Source organism: Sparus aurata, chromosome 3 (genome assembly GCF_900880675.1).
Source record: "Sparus aurata chromosome 3, fSpaAur1.1, whole genome shotgun sequence".
NCBI lineage: Eukaryota > Metazoa > Chordata > Actinopteri > Spariformes > Sparidae > Sparus > Sparus aurata.
The window spans coordinates 29,546,202-29,558,386 of NC_044189.1; the positions used below are offsets into that span (position 1 = coordinate 29,546,202).

At 40.4% G+C, this 12,185-nt stretch overlaps 2 protein-coding genes across 4 annotated transcripts; one reads left to right on the top strand and one right to left on the bottom strand.

Annotated features, from left to right (window-relative positions):
• Nucleotides 1–60: 60 nt before the first annotated feature.
• nkiras1 (NFKB inhibitor interacting Ras-like 1) lies at nt 61–7,202 on the bottom strand. 3 transcript variants are annotated; one of them, XM_030411540.1, is made up of 5 exons: nt 7,058–7,202; nt 6,684–6,784; nt 6,329–6,570; nt 2,630–2,722; nt 61–812 (listed from the first exon to the last, which is right to left on the bottom strand). In XM_030411540.1, exons 2-5 carry the CDS (start codon nt 6,775–6,777, stop codon nt 747–749), a joined length of 495 nt encoding a protein of 164 aa, XP_030267400.1. In that variant the 5' UTR covers nt 6,778–6,784; nt 7,058–7,202; the 3' UTR covers nt 61–746. The 3 variants fall into 3 exon arrangements, with proteins under 3 accessions (XP_030267400.1, XP_030267399.1, XP_030267398.1); XM_030411539.1 differs by having other exon boundaries at nt 2,615–2,722; XM_030411538.1 differs by having other exon boundaries at nt 61–2,722.
• Nucleotides 7,203–8,694: 1,492 nt separating this feature from the next.
• rpl15 (ribosomal protein L15) lies at nt 8,695–11,144 on the top strand. Its single transcript, XM_030411537.1, has 3 exons — nt 8,695–8,913; nt 8,992–9,128; nt 10,786–11,144. Exons 1-3 carry the CDS (start codon nt 8,742–8,744, stop codon nt 11,089–11,091), a joined length of 615 nt encoding a protein of 204 aa, XP_030267397.1. The 5' UTR covers nt 8,695–8,741; the 3' UTR covers nt 11,092–11,144.
• Nucleotides 11,145–12,185: the final 1,041 nt, after the last annotated feature.

The window sequence follows — 12,185 nt, forward strand, 5'->3', positions numbered from 1 at the left end:
CTGACTTTAATCAGTTGTCTCCTCAGGACACACCACAGAAATAACACAATTAACAGAGGATTAAATATGAAGAGACCACATTTTATTCAGTGCATCTTAAGACAGAGTTACAGAGCAGAGAATAATCAATGGTCAGCACATTAACAGAGTGCAGGTCTTGATCTAACTGCTGCTAGCAGCACATTAAATGTTATTACTTTGAAACATAAGGGACATAAAACAGCGCAGATCATCCTTCAAATTGTTTTACTATTTTGAAAAGGAATGTGGCTCATTAAAGTGACAAAAATAAATTAGTCAAAAAATAAATATTTCCTCTCAACACGGTCATTTCTGCTGTTAGAAAGGTTTTTACACACACAGCTTGAACTAGTAGCCCCATTGGATTATACAGGCTGGACAACACAGGAGTGCAACTAATGCCACACAGACATTATGGAATTTTACATCACATGTAAAGGGGTACCATGGATATTATTGCTGCCAGGCCATATTTAATATGAGATGGACTGGATGAAGGCCAGCTGAGTCCTGCCACAGGACAAGGAGTCATGCTGCATTCACTTCAGATGGGAAATAACATAGGTACACAATTTCTCATTGAAAACACTGCTCTAGTGAGCTTATAGGACAGTTTCAGCGTAGTCCTAGTACAACAATCTCAAGCCAATGCTTAGAGAGTTATAGGTTGCTTTACATTCACCCTGTCTGAATCAACTATGGAGAGATCTCTTCCTCGCACAAAGTCACATTTTCACAGCTTCAGTTCGACAGGACAAATCATCTTCTGTGGTAGCTCTAGACTGGGATCTCTTGGGACAGAGAGGAAGAATTATTACAGCAACTAATGACTCTTTACATGTAAATATGGGAATGTAAGTGCTGTATTTCAACAACATAGACTTGTACAAAATCTGAATGTATCCTTTCACTTAATGATAAACAGATTTCAATTAAAAAGGACAGTTAACATTTCACAACAGCAGTTCAGATGTGTTTGGGTCATCTCAAATCTTTGGTACTGAAGTGCTTGTCCACCCAACGATGCACTGAAGAAAGGACTGACTACACACTGATGTGTTAAACAGTGTACAGAAAAGAGGTATAATAGATATGGATTTGGTTTGTGGTTCACATTTCTGATTGCTACAAACAATGAACTACAACATGCATCCTCATTGGATAAGTTAACACACTGAAAAATATGCCTATTGGCTTTTCTTTCTGTAAACGAGATGAGAAGATAAGTATCATGTCTACAGTACAAAGCTGGAGTCAGGACATTAGCTGAGCATAAAGACTTGAGGCAGAGAAAAGGTTAGCCTGGCTCTATTCAAAAATCCAAATAACACCTGTCTTGTTTGTTAACCTTAACATAAACATAAATATAGAAATGACTCACTCATGGGGGAGTTACATGTTGGACCACTTTCTTGACAAACACAGTTCACCCAGCTGCACAGCACTTTTGTGCAGCTTTTACACAGGGTCATGTTTTGGTGTCTGAAAAAGCATGATGATTACCAAACCTGACAACCTCACTGTGATGACTAAGAGTTTGGGAAGCTGCAAACAATAGCTACACCCCGGTGTTGTTTGCCACAAAATAAATAAAAAATAGTTCCACTACATTATGCCCTCTAAAAAGCACATTTTTATTTCATTTCTAAGCAAAAAACACCTGGGAGCAACAGCAGTGTCATCAAAATGTGGTTGCAAGGTTTGGTCCAATCATGCCTGTACAGAAAGCAACACCAAAATCTAAATCCTGGACAATATATTGGTTTCCTGATATTACTGGACCATATTGGCCTATCACAGATTTATTAGTATTGGTGTATATGTTGTCAGATATGCACCATTATGAAAAATCACAAGTGTTTGAAAACATTATTTGAGGGATAGTTGCAAAACAAGTGTGTTTATTGGCCAATAGATCGACAACGGAATCTTTACTATTGGTACAATAGTATTGGTCCTAAAAATGTGTATTGGTCCGGCACTACTAAAACCTGTGCTCACTGACTACAGCTGGAGACACTGCACATAAATACTGGGCTGATGGATAACCTGTTTGTCAGGGAGCAGTTCAGCACTTAAGTGCCCCTCAAGTCAAAATATTTTCAAAACACTATTTCACACTTCTGTTTGTGTACAGATTAAACAAATGAGATAAGATGTGTTAGTGGATAGAGTTTTCCCACTTTTGATTGTACACTGCTAGCTGCTTCCCAGAGCCAACCCCAGCTCTGTGCCTATCACACAGATATGTATGAATCTTCTGCTCTCACTCTCAGAAAGACAGCAAATATGCACATTTCCCAAGATGGTGTACAAGTCCCCTAAACCTACCACTTTGTGGAATTGTATATTTACACAGAATCAACCATGGTGCCAAACTAAAGGCCTGACCATGTTGTCCTGCTGGTTATTCCCATATGAGGTGAATGCAGCTCACTAACAGGAGCAGAGAGGAGTTTCAGATGTCATTGGATGGGGTGCCTTTGCTTTTGCGCCCTGGTAGAGGGAAGGCAGACTTGCTCTGAGGCTGTGTGAGGCGGCTGGTGAGCTGGGTGAAGGGTTCGATGAGGGAGTTGCGTTCGCTGACGCTCACCTCCCATAGCTTCACCTTCTCGCCTCGCGCCCACTGCTGTGCCACCTCCTGGTCCACCTGGCGACGCTCTCGCAGGTCCGTCTTATTTCCCAAAACTATGACTGTCACCTGAGAATGTAAAATACACACCAAATCCAACACAATTTTTAATGATTTAAGACTCTACATTTGCACATTACTGTATGGAGAGAGAGAAAACAACACTAGTGCATTAGTGATGTATATTCAACATTTTCCTGCCTTTCACCCAGTATATCATCACTTACGGCTGAAATATTTAGAGAAATCTTGTTAAGTATGTGGACAACACCTTCATGGACCACAACAAGGGATCCTATCAGGAGGAAATCAACAATCTTGCAGAGTGGTGCAAAAACAACAATCTACTGCTCAATGTCAGCAAAGCCAAGGACCCCTGTCTACATCAGTGGAGCTGAGGTGGAGCAGGTGAACAGTTTTAGGTTCCTTGGAATGACTATCGCACGTCACAGAACAAAATTCCAGAGCCAGATTTTTAACAACTTTTACAGTGGACCAATAAAAAGCATCCTGACAGGACACATCACAAACTGGCATGGTTTGTGCATGGCCTAGGGCTCTGCAGCTGATGATTAAAACCTTCCTGAGCAGCTGTTAGGACCAAAATTTTGAGGGAACCCTGGTGCAACATAAAAAAGAGAATCCCTCTTCCGAACTCCCAAGCACCACCAGCAACAAACATATGGCCATTTTAAAAGGTTTTATTTAAACAGTTTGACAAAACAACAGGCAGTCTGGCTAAAAGTCAAGAGACAGGAGAGCCCACATGAACTGGGAGGGGCCAGTCTTTAAACTGCTGACTTGGAAGGCTGGAAGCAATCAGCTCCCTCTGGAATCTACACTCACACAGGTAACACAACAGAGGGGCAATAAAGTGCAGACATTTATTGAAATGTGCATACGACCTCTGGGCTTGGCCCAGGACAGGAAGGCTCTACAGTGGATGATTAAAACCACCAGAACATCACTGGTAACATCTACAGAGCATCAGTGACATTAGTGAAGTGACATGTCTGTACAGAGCCTAATGGATACTAAAAGACAACATCCACCATCTGTTCACCCTGCTGCCATCTGACAAAAGATACAGAATTATCTGCCGCCATACCACGGCAGCAACTTCTTTCCCCAGGATTAGGGTTAGAGACTCATCAATTCATCATCAACACTCCATCCATCCATTGTCTGGATGTCTGTGGGCGAGGGCAGGGTACTCCCTGGACAAGTTGCCAGCTCATTGCAGGGCCCTCACTGATGGCAGCGGCCGCCATGCAAGGTGCCAACCGCACATCAGGAGCAATTTGGGGTTCAGTATCTTGCTCAAGGACACTTCCACATGCAGCTCAGCTCAGCCCGGAGCTGGGATTTGAACCAGTGACCTTCCAATCACTAGCCAACCTGTTCTACACTTCATTTTCTAAAATAGATGTAGTACAACAGACTAGAGAGCGTTTCTTTTTTTAAACAATTTATGAAAATAAAGTTGCCTTGTAACCCTGTTTTCACATAAATTGGGGTATTGCATGCTCCTCTACAATCAGATTTATTGGCCCCATACACTATTATAACAGCCACATGCAGAAGTGAAAATGCATTGTTATCAAGCTAAGAGTGATCTCGCTCATCAATATTGGAGGCGGACACATATGCAATTGTTTTGGGTAATTGTGCAAATTTTGAAGACAAACATCTGTTCAGTGGATTTTGTTTTTAATACTTTTTGGTAAAAATAATTAATTGTTAGTCATACACAGGGAGAAAAATGCCACGTCAAGATATGAAAGGTCTCCTTCATTTAATTCCTAGGTAATTATGTCTTATATTTAGTTGAATTTGATGGGTTACGTTATTACACTTATGCTGAGCCTCTTTTCCATGATCCTTTGTTGCTGATAAATACTTGTATTGACATAGTTCCTTATGAGTGGATGTTTGCCTGTATAAACTGCAGTGTGTAACATTTTTTTTTTTTTTTAATTTTCACAAATTAAATATTTTGATGGTAAAAGCAGGAAATTCATGCATGATAACATTTTAAGTTTGAGGGGCTTCTTGCATGCAAGTTTCCTTCTAAAAAATAATTTCACTGGTTTCCATCAAGTGGCTTTTTCGAAATACTAAGTAGAAAATATTAATGTGAAGTGTAAGCTGTTAAGCAATTGCAATTGTAAGTTTTCTGCATCTCTGTGGCACACACATTCTCAATTGTAAGGGCCGACATACGAAGGCACTTAAACCATATGAATTAAAGCAAATGATACTTTCTCAAACTGGCAACCTGGGAATTCTCATATCTGCATTTAGTGTTTCACAACTAATAATGTGTTCACACCTCTCATCCAAGAGGCTTGAAGGCTTAAACATGACCTGGATGACTGAGAACCTTTATCAACATGTTGGTATACTAGGGCTGTAACGACACACGTATCGAAGCCGAAATCGCGACACTCAGATCCACAAACCTGTCTCGCGGTGAGAGAAGGCAGAATTGCAACACAACTTCCCGTCCAGATCCAGCCCTATGAGTAATAACAAGTAGCCCCTTTCACACATAGACGTTGCATTAACATCACAGTGGTGGTTCGCCGCTGTTGGTCGTTCACACAGAGCGAAGCACCGCCGGAGTTAAGATGAACCACTGTGTAATTCACACAGAAAGCCAGCGCTGCGGCTCCTATAGAGAAATGACGGTACACGTCATGATGATGACGTGTGTGTGTTTTCAAGGTGTTTCCCCGGTGTCCCCCCGTCAATCTAAATACATTTATAAATAAATAATTTATAATCATATGGATGCTTGTTGTTGTTGTAATGTGTTGTGATTGAGACCCTGACCAACCAAACATTCTGGAAAGTGACAGAGTTACGCTTTTTGCTCTAAATTACATAATTACATAATCACCATCAGTGAACAGGTCGCTGTCTGACTCTGTCACTCCTGGGTAAAGTTCACTGAAGCCTCTGTCCGGAGATTGTTTTTCATCAAAAACACTTGATGAGTTAAAGTTTCTTGCCGGTGACAGATGGTGGTTTTCGGGCAGAAATGTGACGAGGAGTCGGTAGGACAAGCGGGAGGACAGACGCTTCTCCACATACAGCTGCTGTATTTTTTTCCTTGTTGCCAAAGACAGTTACAGTTACTATGTTACCTTAGTTTGGTTCTGTAACGTTGCTTTGTGGGACATTTTTCTTTATTAAGCTGAGTGAGGGACCTGTGCAGTTATCAGACTGTATGATTGACATACCCTCCACACTGGTTCAGTTTGCCAATACTGCACCTCTGATACTATCAGATGAGTTATCATATACAGAAGTTATTGAAATGTTACATAAATAAAATGTTTAATTTTTAAAAAAAAACTGAGGTTTGTATCGAACCGTGCGTCAAAAATCGTGATACAAACCGAATCGTGAGTTTGGTGTATCGTTACAGCCCTTTAGTATACCAATGTACAGCTGTACATTTAGAACATGGAAACCAACTGGAAATGAACTGAAACTACACTAAGACTTGTCAGCTAAGCGGGATCAAGGTCAGATGCCTGTAATGCTCTTCAATGTGGTGTGGATGTATCAAATATGAAAACAGGGCAATCTGTTCTGGGCAGAGTCAATTAAGACCTTGTCTGCAGAATGGGACATATCATGGGTTAAGGCATACTTTGAACACCACACCTCTTTCTTATCTCTGGACTTGTCTATTTCCTTCTTCAGAATGTCCACCTTCTTGAAAGACTCCAGGCTGTCGACACTGTAGACTAGGACGAAGCCGTCTGCCACTGAGTAGTAGTGTTTCGGGAGGTCTTGTCCATCGTGGAGACCCTTGGTGTCATACAGCCTCAGCTGCTCCTTCACACCGCGGTCCGTCTCCACTGAGGCCACATACACGTCCTCCTGGGTCTCACTGGACTCAGAGCCTGAAACGCACGAACAACACAACAGCTTCAGAGAATACACTCTCCACCGAACAAGGAGGGTTCAAGTCAACCAGATGCAAGCGAAATCATTACGATTATTCATTGTTACTTACCGACGGAGTGATTTCCGTACAGCAACTGCTCCAGTATGGCAGTTTTACCAACTGCTGCCTGGCCACATATGACAACTTTACAGCCCTTTCCCATTTCGAACCTACAATGCATGAACATAGAACGTCACATTAATTATAGTCTCACCCGAAACATGTCAGACATGCTGTAATTACATTAATATGTACCAGAGTTCCTCTCAAATAAACCAAAACATCTCTCTCCTTAGCACTGGCTTGCCGTTACAGCGTTCTGTTGTTTAGCCTTGCTAGCTAACAGGCTAGCCCTAGCAACTAATTCTGTGTCATGTCACACAAATGATGGTTCACTGGCGACTGGAAACTGTTTGCTATGTAGTGTTAGATTAGGTCCTTACCTGAATCAGGTGGATATTTAGCCGTCTATCAAGTCTTAAAATGCAGCATCACAACCAGAGAATCCATCCTGCTCCACTAGCTTTGACAAGGCATTTTTCCGTCACTGCGCATGCGTTACCGAGTGAGTTTACGCCAATCAACATCAATAACAACACCAATAAAAATAATACTCGTAGACGATTTTTTGTTTAACTTTATGATAATCTTATTATATATAATATATTGTGTAACATACATAACAGTTGTGATTTAACATCTACACGCACTGCGCTTATAAGTAATTATGTTGATTGGTACTATTATTGTATCAGTGGATCAGTCATGGGATAAGCAGTTGAATAATTATTCAGTCATTTAATCAATACACACAAGTATGCAGCTACTTTTTTTAGTCAAAACGCCCATGACTTGCAATAGTTTGAATCAATACAAACACCAAATGCCTCCTTTACAAGCTTGACCTTACTTTATCTCTGAAATGTGATTATATATGATTAAATACTGATTTGAAAATGTATTGGATTTGAAGAGACAACACGTATTTGATTGATCAACAGAGAAGTTTCATCAAAAGTGTGAACAAAAATTTAAAAAACAAAACAAAAAAATAAAACCCACGAAGACTACATTTCCCATGAATACGACTAAGGAAATGCGTCACCGTCGTTTTCATAAGGCACGCTAGGTACGTACGCTCTCTCTTTCCGGCTGGTACGCCATCATGTAAGCGAGTATTTCTATGCCTTTCTTCAAAACGCAATCCATTAAAATCATGATGTGTATACTTTCATCTACCTTTTTAACGCAGGAAATCGTTAAACGGCTTTATAGCAATCTATATGACATGATTAGTTTTTGTACTCACAGCGTTGAAAAGTCTTGATTATAGCCTTATTGTGACGGGGCTGAGATACGGTCATTTCGGTAGCCACGGCACTGCTAGCCGCATTAGCACGCTAGTATGTTACCATGCTGTCTTATTATGTGCGTTAATTTACCACAGTTGTGGTGATTGTTATCCAGTTGAAACTGGCACATGAATTTGTTGTGTCCGCAGTAATGTACGCAGCATCCAGTTGAAGCGAGAGTGATGAGCTACATGGCTGGGTTTAGCATGCTAGCTTCAGTCCTAACTGCTATAGAGGAAGCATGGACTTGTGTGCCGTAATAACTAGGGTATTTTCAGTATTCTTACATGTTAAAATACCTGGGTCCCCATACCATCTGTGTAATGCGTATTGACTTTAGGTAACGGAGTACAACATGTAAAAACGTGACTTAAGGGATACCGTTGCACAGAGTGCACTCAGTATTCTATGTACGGTGTTTGTGTTCTTGAATAATGTGCCATTATGACCCAAGTTACAGCCTTGAAGTCGATTTTGATCTAAAACTTGTAAAATTCACTTTCTAACATGAGCCTGGCATAAACTAATCTGAAGTATTTGAATGTGTTTTGGTTGTTAAAAAAACTTGCAGGCACATGAACACTGTCAGATATGTTCCCAAAACGTTACTCTTTACAGTTTAATGTCAAATTTAACTAAATGCTTTCTGCATGTCATCAAATATTAACCCTGTATTGTGGATTTTTTGGAGTCAAACAAAGCAATTTTTGAATTGATACAAAGATGTTAACATCAGTTTTAAAGATCAATGTTTCTCTTCTGCAGATAAGTCAACATGGGAGCATATAGGTATATGCAGGAGCTATGGCGCAAAAAGCAGTCCGATGTGATGCGCTTCTTGCTCCGTGTCCGCTGCTGGCAGTACCGTCAGCTGTCCAACCTTCACCGTGCTCCTAGACCCACCAGACCTGACAAGGCCCGTAGGCTGGGCTACAAGGCCAAACAGGGTAAGTTCTGTGCCCAGAGTTGCCTGTGTTTGTGTCATCTGTCAGCATCCTTGCTAACTGTGCATTCCAATTCAACAGGTTACGTTATCTATCGTGTCCGTGTGCGCCGTGGCGGCCGTAAACGCCCTGTGCCCAAGGGTGCTACCTATGGCAAGCCAGTGCACCATGGCGTTAACCAGATCAAGTTTGCCCGCAGTCTGCAGTCCACTGCTGAGGTACGTTCATGAGCACGTTTGACAGTGGCTGTAAGGTCAGAAGAAACAGTGGGTTCTATGCTTTGACAATCATTCAAATGAGCTTAAGATGCAGTGTATATTGCACCTGAAATTATTTGTACAAATTATCTTTTTGATATGGCAATGAATTGTTGGAAGTGCTTGGCCTAGCTAAATATTGTACCCAAAATAATTCAGCACATAAGAGTATGTGTGTAACATTGGCCAGCCAGTAGCTTAAGTTACTAATACTTATTGTTATAGTAGTGTGTCTCATTAGTGTAGAGCTTCAGATTGGAATTATGAACACCCCCTTACAGCTTTGGTATTTGTTTTGGTAAATGTTTCCCCATTATTTTGACTTGTAGGAAAAACACAGGTGTAATTTTGATAAATTGCATTTAGCTGCTTCTGTATAAGTTAATGGTATAAAACAAGACAACACATGCGTGACTATTTATTGGCTGCACTGCAATTAGTTGTGCCAGTTCTGAGGAGTGTTATTGTGCATGTGAGCCTTTCCAAGTGTTTCAATTTCCTCCCAATATGAGTCAAAAATGAGCTATTATCTCTTGTATCCTTTTTTTTTTTTTTAACAAGACATTGTCTTGTTATTTTTGTTTTAGTCTGCAAAGTGTATGATAGTGGTGGTGTCACATTCATGTGGCTGCAGTAGTCCTGTCAGAAAATGTATCTCCCACGTCATTGTTCAGGCCACATTTTTGAAAATATATTGATTGTTATGAGATACTTGGTGTACTTAAACAATACAAGTTGTTCAGTTGTTTTCATGACGTTTGAATAAGGACTGGAATTCTTAAGCTCATCTAACTGTTGTGGATGCCATTAGACCACCAGTATTTAATAATATACTGGCTCTTGCTAGTTAATATTTTATTCTATGTTAGATGATCAGCCTTTATGAATATACAGATTACTGGTGACTTTCAAGTAAGCTGCATTCAACAGGATTCAAGTTCTTGCCAGCAAACTCTCCATTGACTTGTAAAATGGCATTATGAAACGAAACAAATGGGAATGCATCAGAGTTGGATAGGTTTTGTAAATCTGAAGAAACTGCCAAGTTTATATATTTCCACTCTCCCCGCCATAGAGCATGCTAGATATTTTCAAAAAGTTTATAAATCTAAGATGTGATAAATCTAAAATGTCTGTTCAGTCTCCCAGCATCATGGTTATGCAATAACCCCACTCAGTGGAAAGAGCTGTCACTCCACACCTTTTTTTACAAATGTAAATGTGTTTCCAGATAAGAAAATTACCAGTGCAATTGTTAATTTACTTTGTTAGTGCAACATGGTACACAGAAACTCTTCAGCGCATACTCCTCAGCAATTTGAACCAGCTTGTTTACACAGTTGCTGTCTATGCAGGGAAGGGGATTGTTTCCCCCAAACTGGGACGTGGTGATTGAGGCCTACTGATTGAGGGATTGCTGGTCTGATGTATGTTTTCATCAGCTTACAATTCTACCTAAAAATGATTTCTTAGTAATGAGGATCAAATTAGTTGCAGCCAAAAGGGTCTTGTTTGCAGTTATATTTCCCTATTACTTTGTGTCTGTCGATATGCTTTGGAATTAAACAGGCTTGATTGGGCCGGTGACAATAATTCACTCACTCTGTTTAATTTGTAGGAGCGTGCTGGCCGTCACTGCGGAGGTCTGAGAGTGCTGAACTCCTACTGGGTGGGTGAGGACTCCACCTACAAGTTCTTTGAAGTGATTCTGATCGACCCCTTCCACAAGGCTGTCAGACGCAACCCAGACACCCAATGGATCACAAAGGCTGTGCACAAGCACAGAGAGATGCGTGGCCTGACATCTGCAGGAAAGAAGAGCCGAGGCCTGGGCAAGGGCCACAAGTTCCACCTGACCATTGGAGGCTCCCGTCGTGCAGCCTGGAAGAGGCGCAACACCCTGCAGCTGCGCCGCTATCGTTAGAGCATGCCACATGTCTGTACATTCAAGAAATAAACATCCTTTTTATGGTGATAGTCCTGTCTACTGTCTGGTTCATTCAGCCATTAATGCATGCCATTTTAGCATTTTTAAACAGAACAGGTTTCTTGGGGGGCTTCACAGCTCATACATCAGTGTGTAAAGTCTAGTGACTAAAAGTCTTGTGTACTACTGGATGATTTTATGGCTAAATGTGCATACAAGTGATGTCACTTAAAACTTGTTTGCTTACCCTCCATCACTCTCTTGCCTCAGTCAATGCAGTAATCAAACATTTGGCTTTTTTAAATTTAAATTTTTGATAAGTGTGACCATCTAGTCAGTTAACAATGTCAGATAGCTAAATATGAATAGCTTCCATTTTGATTTGGTGTTTGAAAGATCTTGTAGAATTTTTAGACTTTGAATGTAAGTGTTACGGTGGTTTGTCATGCTGCCAGTCTGATGGCCACTACAATGTGACATCAGTTTGCATTTCTCCAAAAGTTGAGACAGTGCGATAGAAACAGGCGATGTGATGAAAAACAAAAGTTATTGCAGGTTTAAGAATAAATACTTTTGACATTGGCAGGATCTTTAAATCTGTAAAAAAAAAAAAATTAAAAAAAATTGAATGGGTGGATTTCATATCATTCATTGAACTATTTACATGTGCTTTCTTTTAGGTTGATCAAGTGATCCATTGTGACAAATTTCAATAATGGTAATCTCTTACATATTCTATATTGGTGGAACAGTTTTATTGTTTTGAAGCTACACCTACACACCTACACCTACAATTTCTCTTCTAACTGCATTTGATCAGCTTGTTGATGAGGGTTCTCAGTATCCAGGTCGTGGTAATTCTATGTGCTGCCTCTAGGCCAGGCAACTGGACGTGTTTTTGATCAATTGTCAAATTGCAACATCATGAAGATTTCCATTGTAAGATGTACTGTTAATACTCTCACTACTTTGCTTTCATCAATATTTAATTATACACATACAACATTCTAGCAGGTTATATGAATATAAATCAACCAGAATAGGTGGCTTACACATTTTGAAAGGTTTGCAAAAAGTACAGTTTTTGTTTT